The following is a 24,596-nucleotide window of genomic DNA, read 5'->3' on the forward strand; positions in this document are numbered from 1 at the left end:
ATGGGGAACGAGGCGAGCCTAGAGGGTGGTGAAGGTTCGCTTTCTGAATTACCGGAGGGCCTCTCATCTGATGGGAAAGGTGGCTTCATCCGGACGTCTACAGGAGAGAAAGCGGACCTGACTCATCTCAGCGAAGAGGAGCGAAGTCAACTTGCGGCCGCGATGTCAAGGGTGCCAGGCGGGTTGGCAGGATGTGGCAGAGATGCTGCGACTTCCAGGCAGGCTTTTAAGGCTTTGCAAATGCTCACTCTTGTGTCCGTGCACTCATGCGAGGAGAATATATGTAATAATGGTATCGTTTGATGTGTGCATTGCAGCGTTGCTTATTATGAAGATAGCGAAAAAGCTATATAGATGTTCACACCCTTTCTTATTCATGGGCGCTATTATATTGAGGTTATAAGACAGTAACTGATATTCGTTCAACTCGATAATAAGCTGCGCAATTTCCCACACTAACGTAGCATGCTATGAGAAGCGTTTTTACGATGGGTGCCTTAACCATATTTAGGCTGTAAAACTGTTGTTTACAACGATATGGGAGGCTGTAACAATACTATGGTATTGTTCTTTTGCCCAGACGTCATCATAATTATCAGCAATGCAGAACGCTTAAGGTAAACAATTTGGAGCGGCTAATATTCCCCAGGGAACAAAAATGTCCATGTCAAATGTATTTCTTTTTCTCACAAAACATTAACAATGTAGTAATATTTGATGGCAAACCACCTAAAGATTTTGGTGATGTTTAACAAAGCAAGGGTTGCCTGTTCCTGATTTTCCATCGCCATGTTTCCCACTGAGCAGTATATGTGCGTTACGAGGATGCTCAGGAAATCGGCTGAGAAACTGACGCCTATTCAAGCGTTAGACGAAATGATTCTCCCTTGAATTCTCCATTGAGACTTTGGTCATTGACATTAAATTCAGTATTTTTTTTTACCGTCGACAGTCCACCTTTTGCTGTGTAGTCTAGATATATATATATTATAACTATACATATATTTATATGTTTATATAAATATTTATATGTTCATATAAATATATATATATATATATATATATATATATATATATATATATATATATATATATATATATATATATATATATATATATAAAATGTAATATAATATATCGTGTAATATAGCTGTGATAACCAGTAAGGGGGAGGGGGATATACTATGACTATTTATAGTACCACGAGCGCAAATGTCATGCTAAGTGATTCTCTCCGGTGATGTGGAGATGGGTGTTGCTTCGTATCTGTTAGGTGTTGCTTCGTTTCTGAAATGACGTGGTGGGAAGCGTCATCAACTAAGATTGTCCACGAGCTCTATTTATATGGCTTTTCCTTCGCTGGCCAAGGTGCTGAAACCATCTTCATCATTGATGTTACTGTGAAGTGAAGCAAAGCCCTGGTGTCCTATACACCATCTGTAGCCTATATGCGGTTGTTAAGCTCACTTTATATATTGTGAATATATGGCTAGTTTCTTGCAATATTCAGAACAATCTCTTAGCAATGAAAATCCTGGTTATCATTATTGGTCTTTAAATATATCCTACCTTACTACACCCTGCATTGGTTCTGTTAGAGTTTTTGCCTGTTAACCACAGTGCGTTAAATGGTCTCATTTTATTAAGCTTGTCCTCGTAGTTTTTCACAGCTATAGTTGTCACTTTACCTTTACGGAGGGTTAAGCCTGGTCATATCTGCAAATGCCTGAACACAATCAGGTCATGTTTATTGCAATGCTGCCAGGTTCAAACCTGAGGGTGTTGGGGTTTCTCTTTATCTGTCAGTGCATGTCCGTAATATCTGGTTAGTAATTCGACTATGCCATGTGTGTTTTTTTTGCTGTGTTTTGTAGATTTGTGATATCTGAATTGAGTGTCAGTTTACTCATATCATGCATGTGTTGTGTATGTGTTTGTCATTTATTGTTTTACAGGGTCCCTGCGGGTGCTGGGACCAGCAAGGGCCCCACTGGTCTGAGCAAGAGCCGTACAGTTGATGCTTTTGCTGAGGGTCCAGCCTCAAAGCCAAAACCTGGGCGTAGCCCTTCCTCCCTCAGCCTCTTTGAGAGCCGTTTCAAGCAGGAGCCAAAGGATCCCTCTGAGTCAAGGACCAGCATGTTCTCCTCTGGTTTCCTAAGTGGGGCCAACCCCCTGACTGCGGTCTCCTCTGCTGTATCTTCCTCCGCTGCTAACATCTCCAAACTCAATCCTTTTGGAGATGAAGAAGAAGAGGAACTAGCTGCCAAACAAGCTGGTAAAACTGGAGGTCCACCAGGGCCAAGAAAAGGCCCCCAGCAGCAAGGACCAAGGCCACCTCAAGGACAAGGGCCTCCCAAAGGCCAGGGACCCACTCAGCAGGGGCCACCTCAAGGACATGGGCCTCCCAAAGGCCAGGGACCCTCTCAGCAAGGGCCACCTCAAGGACAAGGGCCTTCCAAAGACCAGGGACCCACTCAGCAGGGGCCACCTCAAGGACAAGGGCCTCCCAAAGGCCAGGGACCCTCTCAGCAAGGGCCACCTCAAGGACAAGCGCCTCCCAAAGGCCAGGGACCCACTCAGCATGGGCCACCAAAAGGCCAGGGACCCTCTCAGCAAGGGCCACCTCAAGGAAAAGGGCCTCCCAAAGGCCAGGGTTCCCCTCAACAACGAGGAGGACAGCCCCCACAGGGACCAGGCAAACCCGGTGGCCCTGGACCCCAACAGCAGGGGCCCCTCAGGTCTGGGGACCCTCCACAACAGGGTCCACAGAAGGGCGTTCCTCAGCTGGGACCAGGGCCCCAACAGAAAGGTGCACCAGGTCCTGGTGGGCCTGCAAAGAATGCATCCCTCACTGACAAGTCTAGAGCCACACTCTGTCCACTCTGCAAAGCCACCGAGTTGAATATTAAGGCCAAAGACCAGCCACCGAACTTCAACACTTGCACTCAATGCTCACAGCAGGTGTGCAGCCTGTGTGGCTTCAGCCCCCCGGACTCTGCGGTAAGAGAGAATGTATGATAAGCTGAAAATAACTCACTGAGCTTACTGCTGAACTCTTTGGTTTTTAAGAATCATGTTATGATCATAGAAAATACCTAACTTATGATATTGCAATCAAAGCTGATGTGGACAGAGATCTTTTACATCATCAAAAAGGTCTCAATTGTGAAGATATCACAGTTTAGTGACTTCCTCACTTCTCTTTGTTTGAAAAGCGGACTGTTTTAGATACTGTGATGGAGGATGTACTCATGCTTTTCTACCTAGGGGATTGAGGACACATATGGGCTCTGGGGAGGTAATCAAGGTGGCTTACGTTACAGAAAGTCATGCTCCCTATTCTCAAACCCTTACCAATCTACAAGCCATACATATACCAACACTGCAATTGTTGTATTTTCTCGTTCTGAAAGATACACATGCAAACATGCAGCTAAATGAAGGTTTTAAAGGATAGCCCTCCGATACGTAGCTCAGCGGTGGCTGAAAGCCAGTGGAAGTCTGTTTACTGTGAGCCTGGTGGGCACAGTTTAAATTCTGGTCAGGGCAGCTGGCAAAGTTTACTCAGCCAGTGTGTTCAGACAGCCACTTTTCTCCCAGAGTCCCTCTTTTTGAGGTTTATAATATTCCATAAATGATTCTGGATTTTGTGATGCCCTTTATTTGCTCTTTGCTCAGAAAAAGATCTGTAGATGTTTTACACACATACAGTAGATATTGCAGCTTCATGCTGTGTGCTGTGTTGGAATGCTATGAAACACAGACAGGCTTGTTCTGTAGTTAATTGACATGTACACGGTTGCAGAAGGTTGTATTACATGATTGAATTACAAGGCCTAGCAAAAATGTTCATTTAAAGATGTAGGTCTTGTACCTAAACTCAGCCAGCTTGAACCTTAACGGCTGTGTATATCCTTGTATGTAAACTTAACATAAAGGTGCTATATGGGTCATTCCATACCAACTAATTTGGACCCTCACAGGTCCGGAAATTACATTCATGTTAACAACAATTTGTGAAATGTGTCAATTAGATTGATGTAGTTGTACAAAATCCTTTAAATGTTGCCACACCTTGGGTTATTTTAGTTAGGGAATCTTGGGAATGTAGGCCACATTTTGCAAGGTGTCTTCATAAATTCCCACAAAACAAAACTAAGATATTCTGAGTTGGTCAATTGCGAGGCTCTATGTGAATCTGCACTGCATGACTTTTAAGAAATACAAATTGTATTGTTCTCATAAATTTAGTTGGCTCTGAGCTTTATATGTTTATGTGAGTGTGTAAAAGGGGGTGGTGGGATATTTTGGACATGGCTTTGAGTTAAACTGACTGTGTTTGTATTCTGCTTGCAGGATAAGGAGTGGCTCTGTCTTAACTGTCAGATGCAGCGAGCTCTTGGGGAAGCCGAGAACCCTGGTACCCCCAAGATGAAACGACAGCCCTCAAAGGAGGGGTCTGCACCACCCTCTCCACAGAGGAAAGAGGCTACAAATACAGGACCACCTCCCAAGGGGGAGTCCAAGAGACCTCCAATGCTGACCAAACAGAAGAGCATAGTTGATTCAGGGAGAATAGGGACACCGCCAATAACTCCCAAGCTGAAATCTCCCGGTCCATTGAGTCCAAATGCTCCACTAAGTCCCAGAGGCCCATTAGGGTCTCAGCCAGGGTCCCAGCCAGGGTCTCAGCCAGGGTCCCGGCCAGGGTCCCGGCCAGGGTCTCAGCCAGGCTCTCCAGGGCCTAGAGGGCCAAACATAGACCCGAAAACTGGCCGTCCAATGCAACAACAACAGGGATCTCCTGCCAGATCTGCTCCCCCACCTAAACAAGACACAGGTTTTTTTGGAGGCTTTGGATTGGGAGGGTTGACTGACATGGCAAAACCTCCTGCTACTGCCAGCCAAGCTGCAGATTCAGTCACAGGGAAGCTGTTTGGTGGCTTTGGAGGCTCCAAACCCCAGGCCACTTCCTCTCAGCCCACAGGGAAGATGTTTGGTGGGTTGGGCGGTCTTACAGAAGTCAAAAAGCCCCCTGGAGCTGAAGCTGTGTCAGGGAAAATGTTTGGGTTTGGTTCCTCTCTTCTGAGCTCAGCCACCAATCTGATGTCCTCCAACCCAGAGGATGAAAATGCAGACTCACCGCCAGGGTCACCCCCAGATTCCCCTGTGGATTCTGGTGCAGATACACCACCGGGGTCTCCCCCAGACTCTGGGTCAGATTCCCCCCCTGACACTCCACCTGCCACCTCTAAGGCCCCCACTACTGATCTCGTGGTGGGGCCTGAGGAAGCCCCTCCAGCTTCAGTCCCTGTGAGCGAGACACCTTCCAGCTGCCCTCTGTGTAAGACACAGCTCAATATGGGTTCCGGGGATGCACCCAATTACAGCACCTGCACTGACTGCAAGAACACTGTGTGCAGCTTATGTGGGTTCAACCCAATGCCCCATCTTGGAGAGGTGAGTTTGACATTTTCTTTATTTACATTTGAAACATATCTTCTCACTTTCGCTCCAGGCAAAGTATAACATTGTGTAAAATGTGTGAAACTTCAAGTCATATTAAGATTCCAGGTTAGCCTCAGACAGATACATGCGTTCATGGCAGACTACTCAAAAATGGCAGGGCTTTCAACTAGTCCTTTCAAGATAAAGATTTTATAGAGGTTGATATAATGGTTTGACTCTAAATGTGGATTTTATTTAGTGAAAAGTTCCTTTTTTCATATGAATTTGATTAATATTAGCACTGCTTCCTTATACAGCTATATGGAACAGCTAATATTTTGTGGCATTTGATGTTTTCTCTTTTGTAACTACTTGCTTATATTCCACTCTACCTCTGTTGTACATTGTTTTGGACAAATGTGTAAAAAAAAATGTATAAATGAATCAATTTAAATAGTTAGGCAGTAGCTATTGGAGTAAATGTTGGTAAAGTACCACTGCTGCTCTCTGTTCAGTAATGATATCCTGTGGAGAACCCTGTTCCTGTGAAGTAGCTTGTTAAGGGTGTAGAATGAAGATGTCTTTTAACAAGCCATTCATTTGATGCCTTGATATACAGTATATGATATTTGTTAATGCAACCCAAAGTCAAAGACTGAAATATCCCAATAAATTAGTTACTTCATTTCAATGCTTTATCTAAATATGAAAAAGATTAAAACAGTTCTCCAGATTGGACCTCTATCGCCTGGAAAAAATATCATAAATTGAACTGGTCAGAACTCCTTATTGACCAGATCTTGAACCTAGAATAATTTTTGTATCTCTTACTGGCAAATTCTGGATAGTCAGACTTTTTTTCCATATTTATGTCTAGTTTATGAAGACTGTTCATTGTTTATCCAGGATCTGATTCAGTAGTTACTTTAAAGCTATTGTAATTCTATGCTCAAACTCAAACACATACATATTGTGTATGTCGTCCATATAAGCAGTCCAGCATCTCCAGATTAGGTAAAAGAAAGGCCTTTCTAATGAATGACCTCCGACTGTACAGGCTTGAAATGCTTGATACTTGACACTATAATCCTACATCCGTGGATGAGCGTGTTGTTGGGGTGGGGGTGGGGGGAGGAAGTCATAGGTAGGGATTGGATGTGTCTCAGGCGGCCTCATAGGACTCAAATGAAAAGCATTGTAAAAAATACTTAAGATGTAAGATGTTACTTATTAAGATTTATTTAACATATTATCTGCTATGATGAGGCCCATCAAAGTAGTTACAGACGGGGCTATAAATAATATCAATTTTATGGCTGCTTGCATTTTTCAAGTATTGTTGACTTCATTCAATCCATTCTAAGAGTTCAGGAAATATTTTTTAGTTTGGTGGTGGAGCTCACATGCTTGGTGCTAAGTGTATGATGGGTTTAGGTGAAGTTACCCCCGCATGGGCTAATCTTAGAAGTCTATTTCAGGTCAAATGAAGGGATTACACTGAACACATCCGGCTCCACCTCACATGGCATAGCAGTGCCTTCAGCCCATATCCACCACAGAGATGGCCCCAAGAGTTTCAAATCCCTCTCTTTACATGGATGTGTTCACATGGACACACATGGTGAAAAAGCGGCTCTATGTTTCCATGCTTTTCATTATGATAAAATATTAAGATGAATTTAAATCACAGAATATGTTAGGGGATCATCCTGTAAGAAGATTACATTTGATTATCTGCCTTATTTTCAGATTATAGTCAAAAAGGGCAGGTCTGTGGCATGACGGAGCCACAGTGGGATTAAGCACAGATGTTTCAAATCAGCTTCACATTTTAGTTGATGTGGTCAGTGATCTGATGTCTGAACTACTAAAGCAAAGCCATTTATTTTATACGTTTAGATTAGATGTGCTTTTTTGATCTTTCATGGGTAATTCTTTGTCATGTGTGCAATACATTAAATGGCAATGACATCGAGATGTGCAACAATTGTGAGTTGTGGGCGGATTTTATCAAGGATGGCTCTCACATCAAGTCTGTCACATAATAGACTAGGCTACTGACGTGGCTTGACACATTAACGTAAAAAAAAAAACATGTAGATGCAAGCAAGTATGACTAATTTCTCATTTTTAAATCAGTTGGACTTTCACTGAATTTACAAAAAAACATCCATTATAATGACACTTATTGGAAGAAAAAAATACACGTTATTGACTGAACTTTCCATCCTGAGCGAATGCAGAATGTTGGTAAACATTGACCTCTGTCTGTCTTTGTATCAGTTTTACGAATCAGAATGATATGAATATTTCAGAGAACAATGAGAAAATCTTCTCTATGTCAACCTGTCTGAAATGCTAGGTACATTCAAGTATTTTATTAAGTGTGGGCTCTTTTGATGGTCCATCAGTATCCTAACTGAGGTTTTGTGGAAGGCAAAGCTGTCTATTAGTCTGTATAGTATCCCGCATCTTGTTTTTAAACGGTTTGAGTTTGAAATGCTCTCAGTGCTTTAGATAGCAGGCTAGAGTTGTTCAAAAGCATAGACACCTTGGATGATAACCACTGTTTTTCACTGTGCCTCCTGGATTATAAAACAACAACAATCAGACCACTTCATGTAATGCATGAAGCCAGTGGGTGTGATCATGGCGTTTACTCTGCAGTTATGCTCTGTGCTACTTATGAGATGAGGATACAGTATAAACACACATGTAAGCTCTCATAATGATCTGATTACTTTGTGTAGGCAGTATGTTGACATCCTGCAGTGATCCGGAGTTATGATTAGATCTGACTCTGGGTGTAGTTTTGGTTGGCCATCTGGTCCGGGCTTGAGAAGAGGACCTGATGTGCCACACTGAGTAGCCACCATTTCTTACCGCTTTGCATGTACCCTAATACACACCACGCACATACACACACCCACCCACCCACACACACTCACACACACACACACACACACACACACACACACACAGACACACACACACACACACACACACACACACACACACACACACACACACACACACACACACACACACACACACACACACACACACACACACACACACACACACACACACACACACACACACTGCCTCTGCTTCTGCTTCTGTGAAATAGCTGTGTGACTGCACAGTCCCTCCATCTGTCAGCTGAGTGTGGTACACTATAGGTCCATCAGGCGATGCACACCCACGGGGCACAGCAAGGCATTAATGGCTAGAGTAACAAAAGAAGCAGTGTAGTGTGGGCTTTGGCTCTATGGCTCTTTGAGGCTTTATGCCTTTATTTCAGATCATCTTTAAGGACTCTCCATCTCTGAGCTGGAATCAGGTTCTGTCCACCAAACCACATGGCAGTCTTGTCTGGCTATTTTAGATGTGGCCATGTACAGTATCAGGGTTTTTCCTGGGTCAAAATGGCTCTTCGGTGCTCCCCAAAAAAGCTATGTGCGCAGTCTGTGTTTACAGTCTTGTGTTTTTTTACATTTCATAAATAATGGAGGCTATCATTTTGCTTCCACTTTAAATCAAAATAGATAGGCTAATATGTTGACAATAGTCCAAGCCCCATGGTGCTATCATGTATGGTTCAAAGATTATCAAGGTTTACCTCATGCAAACTACTGAAATCTATCAATAGAATCTAGAATAAACCAGTGGTCAGAAATGGAACACACGAATTATGAAAGTCAAGTTTATCTTTTATTACTATTCATGTTTATTATACAAACGACCTACATACCATTATTTTCACCAATGGACGCTGCGTTGGAAATCGATTATCAAACTTTTGACAGCATTTTGAGTGGAAATGTAATGTGCATTTGTACAGGTGTATTTGTGCACGTCGCGCTGGCCCTCGCAGTGGAACGACAGTTTTCAACCGCACCGGTTTATCAATAATAATATTAATATAATTATATTCGGAGCTTTCATTGATAAACCAATGCTGTTGTCTGCCTTCCCGAGGCCCACCGTTCTACTGGTACTCGTTCAAAGGGGTAGACAAATCAAGTAATAGCCTACACCTGTGTAAGTTTTCAACTTTGCAGATATTTTAATAAATTGAAAGCCATGAATATTGAAACCGCCGACTGATGAGGATGCATATGCATGTCAGGATGCATACGCAGGTTGAGTAATTAAGTGATTGGCAGCTGGCCGCTCTGTCCATTCACTCACCTCACAGTTGCGTATAGATCAGACTTATCAACTCGATTACTATTGATCAAAACAGAATGAGGGTTCGGCTGTAGCCTACTTGAAACATACTATTCAGAACATTTTCGCTGATGTGCATTGCATACGTGATGAATTCCTTACAAATCTGCTTAAAACAACTAGTGAATGTGCTTTAGAATAATATTTATGCCATATACAATAAGTGACTTTATGTAAACACCACGTATTAATGTTAGCTGTCTAATTATTTAGCGCAATGCTAGCATGACTCTACCGTAATTCGATTTTTAACGAAGGTAGCCTATTGTACCTATTGAGCCTGTTGATCGCGACCTGTTTACAAATCTGGTTAAAAAGATAAAGGTGAGCTATTTATAGATAATAAATATTTCCCAGGCATCTAATGGCTTACAGCTACCTGTAAAGCATCTAAACGTACAGAGTAAGGTAGGTTGACTGCTAAATCGGCAGCCACCAGTCTTTGGATAGCTCTCATAAGTCAGTTCCCTATCGCAGTTGGGGGCAGTCGGAGTGTTCCACGAACACGTCGGCGCTGCTCCAACGCTACCAAGCCAAGCTCCTCACGGAGCTCGCAGCTCCTCTCGGCGACGACGAGACAGTGGAGGAGCTACGGAGAGCAACGGATTTTTCTCTCCGACTCACCAGATGCTCGTCGCAGGGGCTGGGGCCAGTCATGGGGGCTTCTGTGGCAACGCAGAGGTACCTGTGGCTCTCCCTGGCCAAGCTTTCGGACAGGGAGAAAGCACCACTCCTTGACTCTCCAGTCAGCATCAAGGGTGTGTTCGGTGAAGCGGTGGGGGCGATGAACGACAAGTTCGGGACAGAGCAAAAGAGCAGGGCAGACCACACCGGCACAGGGAGTGAAAAGGAGTGGGTTCTGCTCCCCAGCTCCACCAGCTAAGGTGCCTGCGCGCCGCGGCTGGAACAAGAATCCGTTCCGGCCACCAGCCCAGCCTGCTAAGCCACAGCAACAACAGCAGCAGCAGCCAGCGGCACAGACAAGCTCCGGGGCCACACACAAAACCACACGACGTGGTACGAGAGGGCGAGGCAGACCGCCGGCACCCTGATGTTCGTCGCCCCCTGAAAAGAAAGGGAGGGGAGGTGGTGTGCCCGCCACCACCTGGGAAGGTCGCCAGATGCGCTCATGTGAACCCCATGTCCAGCACGACGAAAATGTTCCCACAAGCACTACATTCCCATGTTCTCGACACTGTCCCGTTAGGCGCAGACACAAGACAAGCTTGCTTTTCCCCTCCCGCGATGCACCTGTTGCATTCGCAAAACCAATTTTTTATTCAAACCATGAGGGGGAAACCCCAGATCTCCTACTCCTCCCTAGGAGTGGGGTCAGATCAAGGTTTAGACAGATTGGTGATGAGCGGCTTAGTAGCCGACAAATTCAATATAAGCCCCAGGCTGGCAGACTGCGTTTTGGGCTGGCGCGCATGCGCAGTCTCGCCCTGGGTGCTGAGAACGATTTCAAGGGGTTACACTCTACAATTCACCAGGCCTCCGCCCAGGTTCACGAGTGTAATTCCATAAAGGGTGCCGCGAGAACGATCACATTTCCTTCAACAGGAGATAGATGCGTTACTCGTGAAAAGGGCTATAAGCGTAGTGACGCCAGAGAATGCAAACTCAGGCCATTACAGCAAGTATTTCCTCGTCCCCAAGAAGGACGGGAATTATCGCCCTATATTAGATCTACGTATACTGAACAAGTCACTCATGCCGCTGAAGTTCAAAATGTTGACTCCACGCCGGCTGATTCAGTTCATCAAGTCGAGCGATTGGCTGATCACTTTAGATCTCAAGGATGCGTACTCCACCAAGACAAGTTTCGCTTGATCACGGTGGATCGCAGATGCTGGCAGGCCTTGGCCTTATAGGGATCCCCACGTTTCCTCTTGGCAGTGGCTCCACTGGGTTCAGTGGCGAGCCGCGTTATCGTCACCACAGACGCCTCCACTACAGGCTGGGGTGCGATATGCGAAGGATATTCTGTGAACGGGCTCTGCTCATCAACGCAAGCTGCGTCACATATAAATGTGTTGGAACTGCGAACGATTTTCCTAGCGCTTCGGCATTTCATACACATACTAAGCGGGCGTCATGTTCTCGTCAGAACAGACAACATGTCCGCCATGGCCTACATAAATCGCCAAGGGGGGGTGCACTCCCCTGCGCTTTATCATTGGGCGAACCGACTGCTCCTGTGGGCAGCGAAGCGCATTCACTCTCTCAGAGCAGTGCATATACCAGGTCATCTCAATTTCGGAGCCGACCTGCTGTCACTGGGCAACACTCAAGCAGCAGACTGGTGCCTTCACCGTTAGGTGATCGACCAGATTTGGCTTCGGTTTAACAGGGCACAGGTGGACCTTTTCGCGAACAGGGAAAATGCCTGCTGCCCTCTGTGGTTTTCGCTGAGAGGCGACAACCCTCCGTTAGGCGTAGATGCGCTGAGCCAGCAATGGCCCAACATGCGTCTTTACGCATTCCCTCCGATTCCTCTACTACATCAGGTAATCTGCAGAGTGGAAGAGGAGGGTTTGGAGCTGATATTAGTAGCGCCCCATTGGCCCAGTCAGTCATGGTTAGCGGATCTAATCAGATTGTCAGTGCAGCCTCCGTGGGAGCTCCCTCTGCGCAGGGATCTCCTCTCACAGGCTCACGGGACGGTTTGGCACCCCGAGCCGGAGCTGTGGCAGCTCAGGGCCTGGCTCCTGAGAGGAACAGGCTCTTAGCGTCAGGCCTGTCGGATTCAGTGGTGAATACTATACAGAGCGTTCGGGCAACGTCTACCCGATCTCATACGCTCAAGTGGCGCATGTTCGAGCGATGGTGCGCTGCACGTCAGCACGACCCTATTGATTGCGCTTTGGGCGTCATCCTAGAATTCTTACAGCAATTATTTGATGAAGGAAAGGCGGCTTCTACTATCAAAGTGTATTTAGCAGCTATTTCCGCCTGCCATATTGGCATTAACGGCAAATCTCCAGGTAATCATCCATGGGCTTCGCGCTTTATGGCTGGGATAAGGCGTCTTAGAGTGCCTGTCAGGCACCTATTGCCCTCTTGGGATTTGCTAGTGGTGTTACGGGCCCTCACGGGTCCTCCGTTCGAGCCCTTAGAAACGGTGGACTAAGTTTGCTTCTTTAAAAAACGCGCTGCTCCTGGCACTGGTGTCAGCGAAGCGCGTTGGTGACATGCAAGTGCTGTCTGTCAGCCCATCGTGCATTCAGTTTTCGATTGCCAGGGCAGGGTAGTATTGCGGCCTAACGCAGCATATACACCCAAAGTAGTGACAACTCTGTTTCGTAACCAGGTCATTGAGTTGGCCGTATTCTCGCCCCCTCCTTTCGCATCATTGGAGGAGGAGCGTTTGCACAAGCTTTGTCCAGTGCGCGCTCTACGCACTTATGTATAGCGCACTGGTTCATCCAGGCAATCGGATCAGTTGTTCGTATACTTTGGTGCAAGCCCTAAAGGCAAACCTCTGGCAAAGTCGAGCCTCTCCCGGTGGCTGGTGGAGGCTATCACTTTGTCCTATACAAGTTTGTCATTGGAACCCCCGGAAAAGCTTCTTGCGCATTCGACTGGTGGGGTTTCGTCATCCTGGGCCCTGTTTAAGGGCGTTTCAGTGGATGGCATTTGCAAAGCTGCAAGCTGGAGCTCTCGCCACACCTTTATTAATTACTACATGTTGGATGTGGCGGAGCCCGGTTTCCTGCAGAGTGTGTTGCAGGCGAGTGATCTGTGATCGATTGGTCAATGAACAGGTCATTTCCCGTCCATCACATCTGGTCCCTTGCTCAGGGAGCTGAGGTTATATCTATAACCGAGATGTTATTGTATATATGGCATTAATATTATTTTTACCATCACACATAGGATATATAGGTTCACACACACACTGCTTAAATAAAACTCTAAAGCCTACTATCAAAGTATTGTTTTTTTAAGATAATGTAGGCAACTGCTAGCTAGCTAGATAATGTATGCAACTGCTCGCTAGCTGGTTTATAAAAAAAATCAAATTAGCGTCTTCTCTAAACTGGCAAGCTTGGAGAAGCCTCTGTTGAATGATTGGCTGAGGGGGTGGGAGGCGGGACCTGCTGCTGCTGTCTTGAATTCAACGTGAGTGCTCAAAACACCGTTAAGCTGAATGGACCCTTCCGCAAACTCCGCCCCCTCTAGCAACGGTTGCTATATCAGTCAAACATTCACGTTTCCCAGGTTCTCAGCATTGGTATGAATGGCGTGGCAACATGTTTTCAACCGTGTCAATTTCAGCTCTACCCAAAGAAATCACAAGCATTTTTTGGAAAAACGGCAAGATCTCAGATCGAAGCAGGCAAAAGGGTCTGCAATATGCTTATATAGGCTACAACCACGACATTACATGCCGTGTTTGTAGACAGACAAATGCTAAGGCAACAGGTTCATTCCAGCTATGTTTATGTGTTCTATTATCTACACAGTCGCCGCTACGCAAACATGTAAGGTGGTAAAACTGAATAGTATTTTAAGCAAGGGTTTTCTCAAGTTTTCGATGCAGTGGGCAGATTTTAGCGACATAGCTTCTTGGAACAAACGTAGGTGCTTCTGTTTACGTTGCTGACATTCAGCTGATGGAGGGGGTCGTCCACATTGTTTGATCCACAGCAGGCATTTCTCTCTCTGGGTCTTGGGTTTCGGGAAGGGATAAAATGTTACCCCTCCCTCCAGCCTTTTTGGATATCGGCTGTCAGAATTACACACTCCATAAGCGCAACGTTTCATTTTCTCTTCTCGAGCAGACGTCTCTCTCATTGACTTGCATTCATCAAAATGGCTCGCTTGACTGAGGTCCCGAGCTTAGTAACCGTTGCTATGCTATGATTGATCAGTTACCGTTTTGGGGAGTGGTCGCGGGAAGGGTCAATTGGATGACAGTTTTTTTTTACCGCAGTCAGACTCGGGAAAACGGCTTAGGCAGACGGGAAAACGGCTTAGGCGCTCGCCTTAATTTTCTCTTTGCAGGAAAAACCCTTGTGTACATGTGTGTTAGTGGATGAAAAGACTATTTAAGATGTGGTGATGTATACTTGTCACATGTGTGTTAGTGGATGAAAAGACTATCTTAGATGTGGCGATGTACAGTGGGGAAAATAAGTATTTGAACCCCTGCCGATTTCGCAAGTTTGGCCACTTGCAAAGAAATGTGTGATCTATGATTGTAATGGTAGGTGTATTTTAACAGTGAGAAACAGAATATCAACAAAGAAAATCCAGAAAACTGCATTTTATAACATTATGATTTGGATTTGATGCAGAAAATAAGTATTTGAACCCCAGGCAAAACATGACTTAGTACTTGGTGGAATAACCCTTGTTGGCATGCACAGACGTCAGACGTTTCTTGTAGTTGGTCACCAAGTTTACACACATCTCAGAAGGGATTTTGGTCCACTCCTCTTTGCAGATTCTCTCCAAATCCTTAAGGTTGCGTAATAAGGGAATGAGGTTTAAGCCCAATATTCCACATTACATGGCCCCATTCATAATCCCCTCGAAGCAGTGGAGTTGTCCTGTACCCTTGGCAGAGAAACAGCCTCAAAGCATATTGTTTTCACCTCCTTGCTTAATGGTGGGGATGGTGTTCCTGGGGTCATATTCAGCATTTCTCCCCCTCCAAACGCAGCAAGTCGAGTTGATGCCAAAGAGCTTGATTTTAGTCTAATCTGACCACACCCCTCCTAAGAATCATTCAAGTGTTCATTGGCAAACTTCAGACGGCCCTGTACATGTGCTTCCTTGTGCAGGGGGACCTTGCGAGTGCTGCAGTACTTCAAACCATTACGGCGTAGTGTGTTGCCAATGGTTTCCTTGGTGACTGTGGTCCCAGCTGCATTGAGATCATTCACAAGCTCCCCCTGTGTAGTTCTGGGGTTATTCTGCACCTTTCGGATGATCACCGATACCGCACAAGGGGATATCGTGCATGGAGACCCAGACCTAAAGCGATTGACAGTTGTTTGGTGTTGCTTCAATTTACGAATAATCGAAGTCGTCTGCTTTTCACCAAGCTGCTTGCCGGTGGTTTTGTAGCCCATTCCAGCCTTGTGCAGGTCTACAATCTTATCTCTGACGTCCTTGGACAACTCTTTGGTCTTGCCCATAGTGGTGAGGTTGAAGGTGTGAAGTATGATTCTTTGGACAGGTTTCTTTTATACACGTCAGCAGTTGTGATCAGGTGTACCTGATGAGGACTAATCTGTGTGCTTCTTGGGCACATAACTGGTCATTGGGAGCCAGAATTCTTGCTGTTTGCATGGGGTTCAAATACTTATTTTCTGCATCAATTACAAATAAAGTCATACATGTTTTAAAATGCAGTGTTCGTATTTTTTTGTTGGTATTCTATTTCTCAATGTTAAAATACACCTACCATTACAATTATAGATCACACATTTCTTTGCAAGTGTAAGAGTACTCTTATTCGTTTTTTTCAGTAACGAGTAACCTAACGCGTTAGTTTTGCGAATTCAGTAATCAGTAACTCGTTAATTTCCAAAATAAGCACTCGTTACTCCGTTAATTTCCCTCGATAAGGAAAGTAAAGTCCCGGGTTTTCTGCATTTAGTCAGATGCTGCTTCTTGCGTTTGTGACTACCCTGCTCCTTGCATCTCTCTCTCTCTCTCTGTGTGTGGGTGTGTGTGTGTGCGCGCGCACCTGTGTGTCCTGGAGGTACGCGCATTATTTTGAGTTACAGAGCGAAAAGGACAAGAACATAGTGGTAAAATGCAATCTGTGGTGATGAATAGGCTAAAGGTAGCCTACGTGATTATTATGAATGTAGGGCTAGCCTAGGGTCACACGAACATTTTCAGTTCTTCAATGTTTTTTTAGTGCCATGCACTGTTCTTTTGTGCAACGCATATGGTAGTAGCCTACATCGTGTTGTTAAGATAAAAAGAAGGAGGAACATTTGCCAGTAGGTTTTTTGTTTGTTTTTACTAGGCTACAATTTGACAGGACTATTGTATTTTTGCCAGAGTTAAATTTCCAATTCTAAAAGGTTGCGTGCCTACTTGTTAAGCACTTTGTTAGGCGCCTGCACTTGTAAAGTGTATAAGCTATGTGTGACGCACTGTTCTTTTGTGCGCAGCCAATATGGTAAGCTACATTCTGTTAAAATAACTGCCTCTTACCGGAGTATGTTATTCATGGAAGCTGTTCTTATTATCAAAGGATGAATGCCTGTTAAATAAAAGGTGCAATATGATGACTGTCTTTCCTGTCATTATGCTATAGGTTCATGATTGATTCATAAACAGTCAGCACTGTTGGTGCATCTAAAGGAGGATGTGTGTTGCAAGTTCATGTAGCAGCTTGCTAGCTAGCTGCCGTGAGGTATTGCTACAGTTATGGCAACTAGTAAGCATAATATATCAGTAGTAGCTAATCAACTCCCATCATGAACTGCATTGTCAGTCGTTTGATCTACGTGGGTAAATATAGAAAACCCATTGCAAAGTAAACAACATTAACTTAAGCTTGTGTGTTGTTACGCTAGGCGGACACGCACGCACCCCAAACACATTTTAATTGTTGGTAACGCACGAGTACTCTAACGCGTTTCTTTTATTTATAGGTAACGTAGTAACGTAACGGATTACTTTTAATTGATAATAACGTAGTAACGTAACGGATTACTTTCAAAAGTAACGATACCCAACACTGGTTAGTGGATGAAAAGACTATTTTAGATGTGGCTATGTACTAGGGCTGTAACGATATTGGATCGAACCGAGAAATCGCGACACTCTGGGCCACGAACCTGCATCGCGATGCGAGGAGGCAGAACCGCGACATGCCCTCAGCGGTCACGTGATACAAAAAGTTTGGTTCGTTAGTAAGCCTACACGTGTGCTGTGCGCAATGGCTACCTCAGATGACATTTGAATCGGCCATTTGAATTGTTGGCGCGTGGTTGCCGGATTGTTTGTCGCTGGAGGACTGCTCTGCACGGAGAATAGAAGTGTGTGCGTTAATTGCTCCGTAGCTGTCTCTCCCTCTCCGGAGTTTTGGTTGCGGGTGGTCTAACGCTCCCTCAGAAGAAAGACGTACACTGCTTCGTGTTTTGACCGCTGTTTTCCCGTACTTAAATTGTTTTGAGTTAATAGGCTGTGAGAGAGCCACCAGTACTTTATGTTACTTTCTTTGGATCTTTCTGTATTTTGTTTGTATGAATGTGTGTGTGTGCTTTCGTTACTTAACGGCCATCTTGTGATGTACGGGGTTACTGTGTAACCTAGGGATGCACCGATACCACTTTTTTACAAACCGATACGAGTACGAGTATTTTTATTTGTGTACTTGCCGATACCGAGTACCGATACCGATACTTCCAAGATGAAAGATTTTATTTTATCCTACAGGTTATGTCAAGCCTATAGTACAACATTAACAGAAGGCTATCCCAAGCCAAAAATAAACAGAGCTTTCTGGTTTAAACAAAAAAAAAAAAAAAGAGTCAATATCATCACATTAGACAAAATTTAAATATAGACAAATGGCAATTTAATTTGCTGCATAGTTAACAACACAGTCTGCTTAACAAAAAGTGAACAGAACTATCCTGGATGATAAGAACATGAGCACAGTTCAGTTACAAAAGGATCAACAACTCTCTTCCTCCCCTTCTCTCTCTTTCTCTCTGTCTGTGTGCGTGCGCGTTTTTTTCTTTTGAAAGACGTCAGTAAAGATTGGTTGCTTGGTCTCTTAAGCCACTGGCATGGTGAACTTTGTGTGCTTAGCACTATGGTGCGTCTTCAGATGTTTAATCAAATTGCTTGTGTCAAACAAAGTACTTTCCTTTCCGCCCCTCGACACTGTAACAGTGCAGATCTTACACTGTGCCTTACTCCTGTCATCATTTATCTTAAAATGAGTCCAAATCGCCGTTAAGGTAGCACAACGGTATAGCGATTTCTTACTAGAGTTTAATGTTGACAATGAACTGGGCTACGTTCTTGCAGCCAAATTGACACTTGCCTGAAGTTTGACTGTGTTAGGGAAGTTGTTTGCAACCTAGCCAACATAGCTATCACAATAACATTGCAAAGAAGTTAACGCAAAAGCACTTAATATTAGCATCAGGCGGAAAAACGAAAAAAAAAACGTAATACTAGCATCAATGTCCAAGAGTGTTAAAACAACCTTGCTAACATCGCTAATGGGATGTCTTGCTAGCGGGTGTTCATGACAAACTCAAGCCAACAAGATTCCTGAAACACAAGACAAGACAGACGTCCTCTTTTACCCTCACATGTCCTCCTTTCGAGACCTAAACGCGTCTGGGTAAAAGAGGAGAAAACAAATACATTCCCGTCCCCGTCAATCAACCGTAGCAAATGGCAAGTGGCGCAGCGTCGCTAAAGACAGTAGGCTAGCCCCTACACTTTGCCTATGTAACAGCAGTTCTAAGTTAACTGCAAAACATAAAACAGCCGAAGATAGCACTTACCTTTACTGGAGGTCGTACGTGTTAAGTTTAAAATCTCTAGCGAAACCGTTAGCTTACGCAAGCCACCTCCACACATCGTATCCAAGCTGTTATTGAATTAATTTAAACTGCAAGTTCAACCTCAACTTATCTGTCTGCAATACCGCTCTCGGCCTCTATGCAACTCGCCGCTCTCACACCTGGCAGGCATAGACAGTAGAGGAGAAGAAAACGCGTTAAGACGCAACACTGGGTATCGGTTTTTGGTATCGGTAATTTAAAACGAGTACGAGTACGAGTATTTTAACGAAGTATCGACCCGATACCCGATACTGGTATCGGTATCGGTGCATCCCTAGTGTAACCCTAACGTTCAGTTTGTAGTGGTTCCCAAGTGTGCGCATTGTGTGGAAGTGCATACCATAATACGTGGTGTAGTAGTGTGGCGGCTATTCACTAATGTGTGTAGTGTTCTGAAACATTGTAACACGTTTGATTGCTCTGGTTCGTGTGCGTGAGTTGGGTTATTCCAGATATTATAGCTCTTTTTGGTGGGTGTGTTACTGTTGCCAGTAGCCTGTATGTCGCGGGTAATCGTGGGTAACTATGATGGCAGTGTATGAGGGTGTGCGTGTGTGAGAACTGTTTTTGTCATGTCATTAAATACCAGTGACCAGATATTTATTAAACTACAGAAATAAAACGTTTTATTTTGCTAAACTCTTGCCTCCTCGATATTCATTCATTTGATTAGCCTGGGCCCTGTCACATTTGGCCATACACTGCCATCATAGTTTAAGTTATTTAAGTTATTTGGTTATTTATGTGTTGTTTCCCTCATATTTTTAGGCTATGTTCAAGCCTACTTTTTCAGAAGTTTGTTGAATGTTTTTCAACAGCATTGCTTTGAGTAATAAAAACCTCAATATTTGGTTATAAATTGTTTCTTAATTTTTTTATAGCTCATACTTATTCTAATGTGAAAATAATAATAATAATAATAATATCGTGGGGTGTATCGAACCGTGGGTCAAGAATCGTGATATGAATCGAATCGTGAGGTAGGTGTATCGTTACAGCCCTACTATGTACAGTATACTTGTGTACATGTGTTAGTGGATGAAAAGACTATTTTAGATGTGGGAATGTATACTTGTTACATGTGTGTTAGTGGATGAAAAGACTATTTAAGATGTGGCGATGTATACTTGTGTACATGTGTGTTGGTGGATGAAAAGGCTATTTTAGATGTGGCTATTACATTTACATTACATTTAGTCATTTAGCAGGCTATGTACAGTATACTTGTGTACATGTGTGCATCGTTGTATGATGACAATACGACCTGAAAGGTAATTTCTATGGCAGTGTAATGTAACTCACTCCTGTCCATATAAAATCTGCTATGGCTGACATTTTACATTGATTTGATCACAGCCTCATTAAATCGTTGCGATGATTTACCGAGTACAAAAATGACTATTATACGTCTTGTAATAGCACGGCAATAAATATTGTGTTGAAATAGAATGTCAGCAATTTTTCAATACTGGTCACAGAACACATTGATTGGTCACAGAACAGACTCTGGAGCTCCCCCTAGTGGCACTCTAGCATTGACCGGTCACAGAGGCCAACCCAGAAGCATTGACCAGTCACAGAGGCCAAACCAGAAGCATTGACTATTCACAGAGGCCAACCCAGAAGCATTGACTGCTCACAGAACAGACTCTGGAGCTCCCCCTAGAAGTACTAGCCAGTATTTGCACAAGGCCTCAAGAATTACCAGTTTGAGCTACAACCCCTCTTCAAATTGAAGGGCTTTTTTCTAGAATGTTAAAACATGCTTAAAACAAGTGGGATGAAGCGATGTCAATTAGAAGCCAGCAGATACAGAGCTCTGCAGTGAGAACCTCCTTCCCCAGAGAGAGGGACTTGAATCCAGACAGATAATTAATCCATGGGTTTTAATGTAGGCTAATTATTAAAGGCACCCAGTGCAACTTTCGAGGCTTAAAAATAAACATTCAATTTCTAGTCTTTTTTACACATAGTAAGTCTCAATAACTCCATACCATTACATATCGACATTCAAGGAGCAAAGATGAGACGTCGTTGTGCGGTGAGAACTGATAGAAAATCGTAAACAACAACAATCGCCGCCATTTTTTCCCCAAATCTTTATTTATTGGTGCCACCAATAAATTAAGCAGGATTCCAGTCAATGGAAAAATGGCCTCTTCCCACCGGCGATTGTTGTTGTTTACGATTTTCTGTCAGTTCTCACCACACAACGACGTCTCATCTTTGCTCCTTGAATGTCGATATGTAATGGTATGGAGTTATTGAAACTTACTACGTGTAAAAAAGACTAGAATGTTTATTTTTCGAGTCTCAAGCCTCGAAAGTTGCACTGGGTGCCTCAACAAGACCTCAACATCCAGTTTCCAGGGGTGCTGGTTCGAGTCCAGTTAAGTTAAGTCCACTGGGAGATTAGTGTGGGCAGAGTTGCTTGTGTCATTACACCAAATTTGGACATAGCAAATGCAATGAAAATGCAAACCAATGCAAAATTGAAAAGCAAAACGATACTTACAAACGCTGCTAAAGCATCTTAAAACCCACATACGCCAAGAAATAACAGAATATATTGTTTGTGACATTTGAAAAGCACACATTGTAGATGGGTGGAATCACTGGAATATAGGTGAAAGCATCTGATTGGGGGTATCTATTTGATTTTTATCAATCAACTAGTGATTAGTATTTAGGTTGAGAAGCTTTCTATTCATTGCGGTTGGATTTTATTTTCCATGGTGGGGACAAAATTGGTGATCGCAAATTGTATTGTCCCCAGCCTAAATGACACATATGGGTATCTTCAGCAGGGTCGGTGTGAGGTTGAGTGTTCGGTTGAGAGCAGATTTCAGCCTTTGATCCTCTGCCCTGTGGGTTGAGTATGACATAACAATAGAACAGTAGAATTTGCTTGTTTGCTGAACATTCCTGCATTAATTTCAGTGGGGAAACGGATTGATACAGAAGTGACTACAAAATATAAAGAATAATAACAATAATGGTATTTTTCCTCCACTTGTTTCATAATAACAAAGTCTGTATTGATTGGGTGACAGTAGGGAAGTTATTGAGGCTTTAGATGAAATGTCTAATATGTCTTCAGGTGATGCCATGACCTTACAGGCCTACTAGCACTGCCTGGGTTTCTCATTGTCATGCCAAGCTCTAATTTGAGTCACTCAAACATTTCCTGGTTTCCTCCCTTTAATCCTGAGAATCTTCTCCAACAAGTTGTTGTCAAGGGATAGGAAGATCCATTTTGTGAAATTGTTGTGAACTGTTAGATAAAAAAACTTTCATTATTATTACATACCTGATCAACACAAGAGGATAGCAGAATAGGAAAGGAAGCTGTGTGTGGGTTTTGTCTTGTGTCATTTTGTTTCACATATCTCTGGCTGTTAGTGAGTGCTAACAGAATGTTCTCTGAACGAGGAGCACATGATGGTGATTCATCTATCCCCACTGTTCCTGGGTCTGTCAGCACTTACACTGTTGGTGATTCATCTATCCCCACTGTTCCTGGGTCTGTCAGCACTTACACTGTTGGTGATTCAGCTATCTCCACTGTTCCTGGGTCTGTCAGCACTTACACTGTTGGTGATTCATCTATCCCCACTGTTCCTGGGTCTGTCAGCACTTACACTGTTGGTGATTCAGCTATCTCCACTGTTCCTGGGTCTGTCAGCACTTACACTGTTGGTGATTCAGCTATCTCCACTGTTCCTGGGTCTGTCAGCACTTACACTGTTGGTGATTCAGCTATCTCCACTGTTCCTGGGTCTGTCTGACAAATAAGTGACAAATATACCACTAATCCAGGGAGCTGAGTTTGCATCTCTTTCATTGTAAAAATTCAGATGGCGAAGGAGCTAAAGGAAGGAAGGAAAAAGGAAGGACTTTTATTTGTATGTCAGCATGTGATCATTGATTTTTTTTATAATCTTGTAGGGTTGCGAGAGCATAAGGTTGTCAAGCTCATCCATTTTGAAATGAAGATGTGTTGATTTGGGAAGACAAACTGAAGAGAGGAGGAATTGTAGTTTGTGGCATCCATGTGTTTACCTTAACAACTTTATAGTTGTATTTCTGGCCTTTGACCCAGCAGCTGCTGGTGACTTTTTAAAAAGGTACCCCTGGTACAGCAAAAGACTTATTTTAGAAATATTGCTCTGAATTGAGGGCAGAAAAGCAAAGTAGCTCTTGTGGGTGATGTTGCATGACCCAACTCTCCTTCATTTCACAGAGCATTCATGAAAATGCTAGTTTGGGCTGTGGATTAAAAATTTGAGGTTGTCTAGGGCAGCTAATATAAACATGTCATAATTTAGCATGATATAAATAACCAGTTTTCATCCACCTTAATTTTACTCTGTTGTGCATACATTTCCTTTTCAAATGTGCATACAATAGTAGGATGGAAACCCAGCTAATGATGGAACTTTAGTTTGAAGTACAGCAGACAAGAAACCTGTGGCACAATTCCACCGATCCTGAAAGTTTTCTCTGTATTTGCCACTGTGCAAATTTGAAAAAAGCTATGGTGATCACAATACAAAGAGGCAGTGTCAGGATTTTTGAAAGGAGGAGAAATAAGATCTCAGATTTAATCAGAAATGTGTTCAGGGAGAGTCATGTTGTATAACATGCTGCAGCACAGATTTTTTGTCAGCTTTTACCTTAGCAGAGTCGGCAGGCTCTTTATTCTGTTGACTAGATCTAATTTTCATTAATTATGAATATCTTCTCTAAAGTTACATAAATGTCAAGAAATTCCAGAAACAAAATATTCCACTCTATGTGTTTCTTCTGTGTGACACATGTGTTTCTTCTGTGTGATTTGGCTGTAAATGAAAAAGAGGGAGTGTTTCCGGGTTATCGGCATTTTGCAAATGGCCTACCCTCAACGTCCCCGCCTCCATATAACCCTACACCACACATGAATAGAATAAATGCAAGGATGTGAACGTAAAATGAGCTCTGTGCTATATGCTAAAGTCAGCCTGACATGTCTTACAAAATGCATGGATTTTGCCTGGCACCCAGTGGACTGAAACTTGGAAGCATACTTCTTCTTTTTGGGAGATGTTTCATCCCTTTTTAGTGGCAAGTGGAGCGGAGGGGGGGAGGCTGTACGCCAGGCATGGATGTTTGTGTATGCTCCTCTCGGCATCTGGGTTGGGTTGCCAGGTCCCACACAGAAACTGAGAAACACTTATTTGATTTGTATCACTATGAAGTCGGGAGATTAACTGGAGAAATTACCGGTAGCACAGCGGGAGAAAGGGTTAAAAATAGGGAGAATCCTGTGAAAATAGGGAGTTTTGGCAGATACGACAGCCAGAAGTCTTAAAGTAT

At 43.7% G+C, this 24,596-nt stretch overlaps 1 protein-coding gene across 1 annotated transcript in view; it reads left to right on the forward strand.

Moving 5' to 3' along the window:
• pcloa (piccolo presynaptic cytomatrix protein a) overlaps positions 1-24,596 on the forward strand; it is a gene marked incomplete at both ends in the record, with an annotated part of 69,602 nt that continues 45,006 nt past the window's right edge. The window contains 3 exon segments of the mRNA XM_080851754.1: positions 1-182; positions 1,956-3,000; positions 4,357-5,460. Coding sequence (XP_080707880.1) covers positions 1-182; positions 1,956-3,000; positions 4,357-5,460 — 2,331 coding nt within the window.

Source organism: Sprattus sprattus (genome assembly GCF_963457725.1).
Source record: "Sprattus sprattus genome assembly, chromosome: 14".
NCBI lineage: Eukaryota > Metazoa > Chordata > Actinopteri > Clupeiformes > Clupeidae > Sprattus > Sprattus sprattus.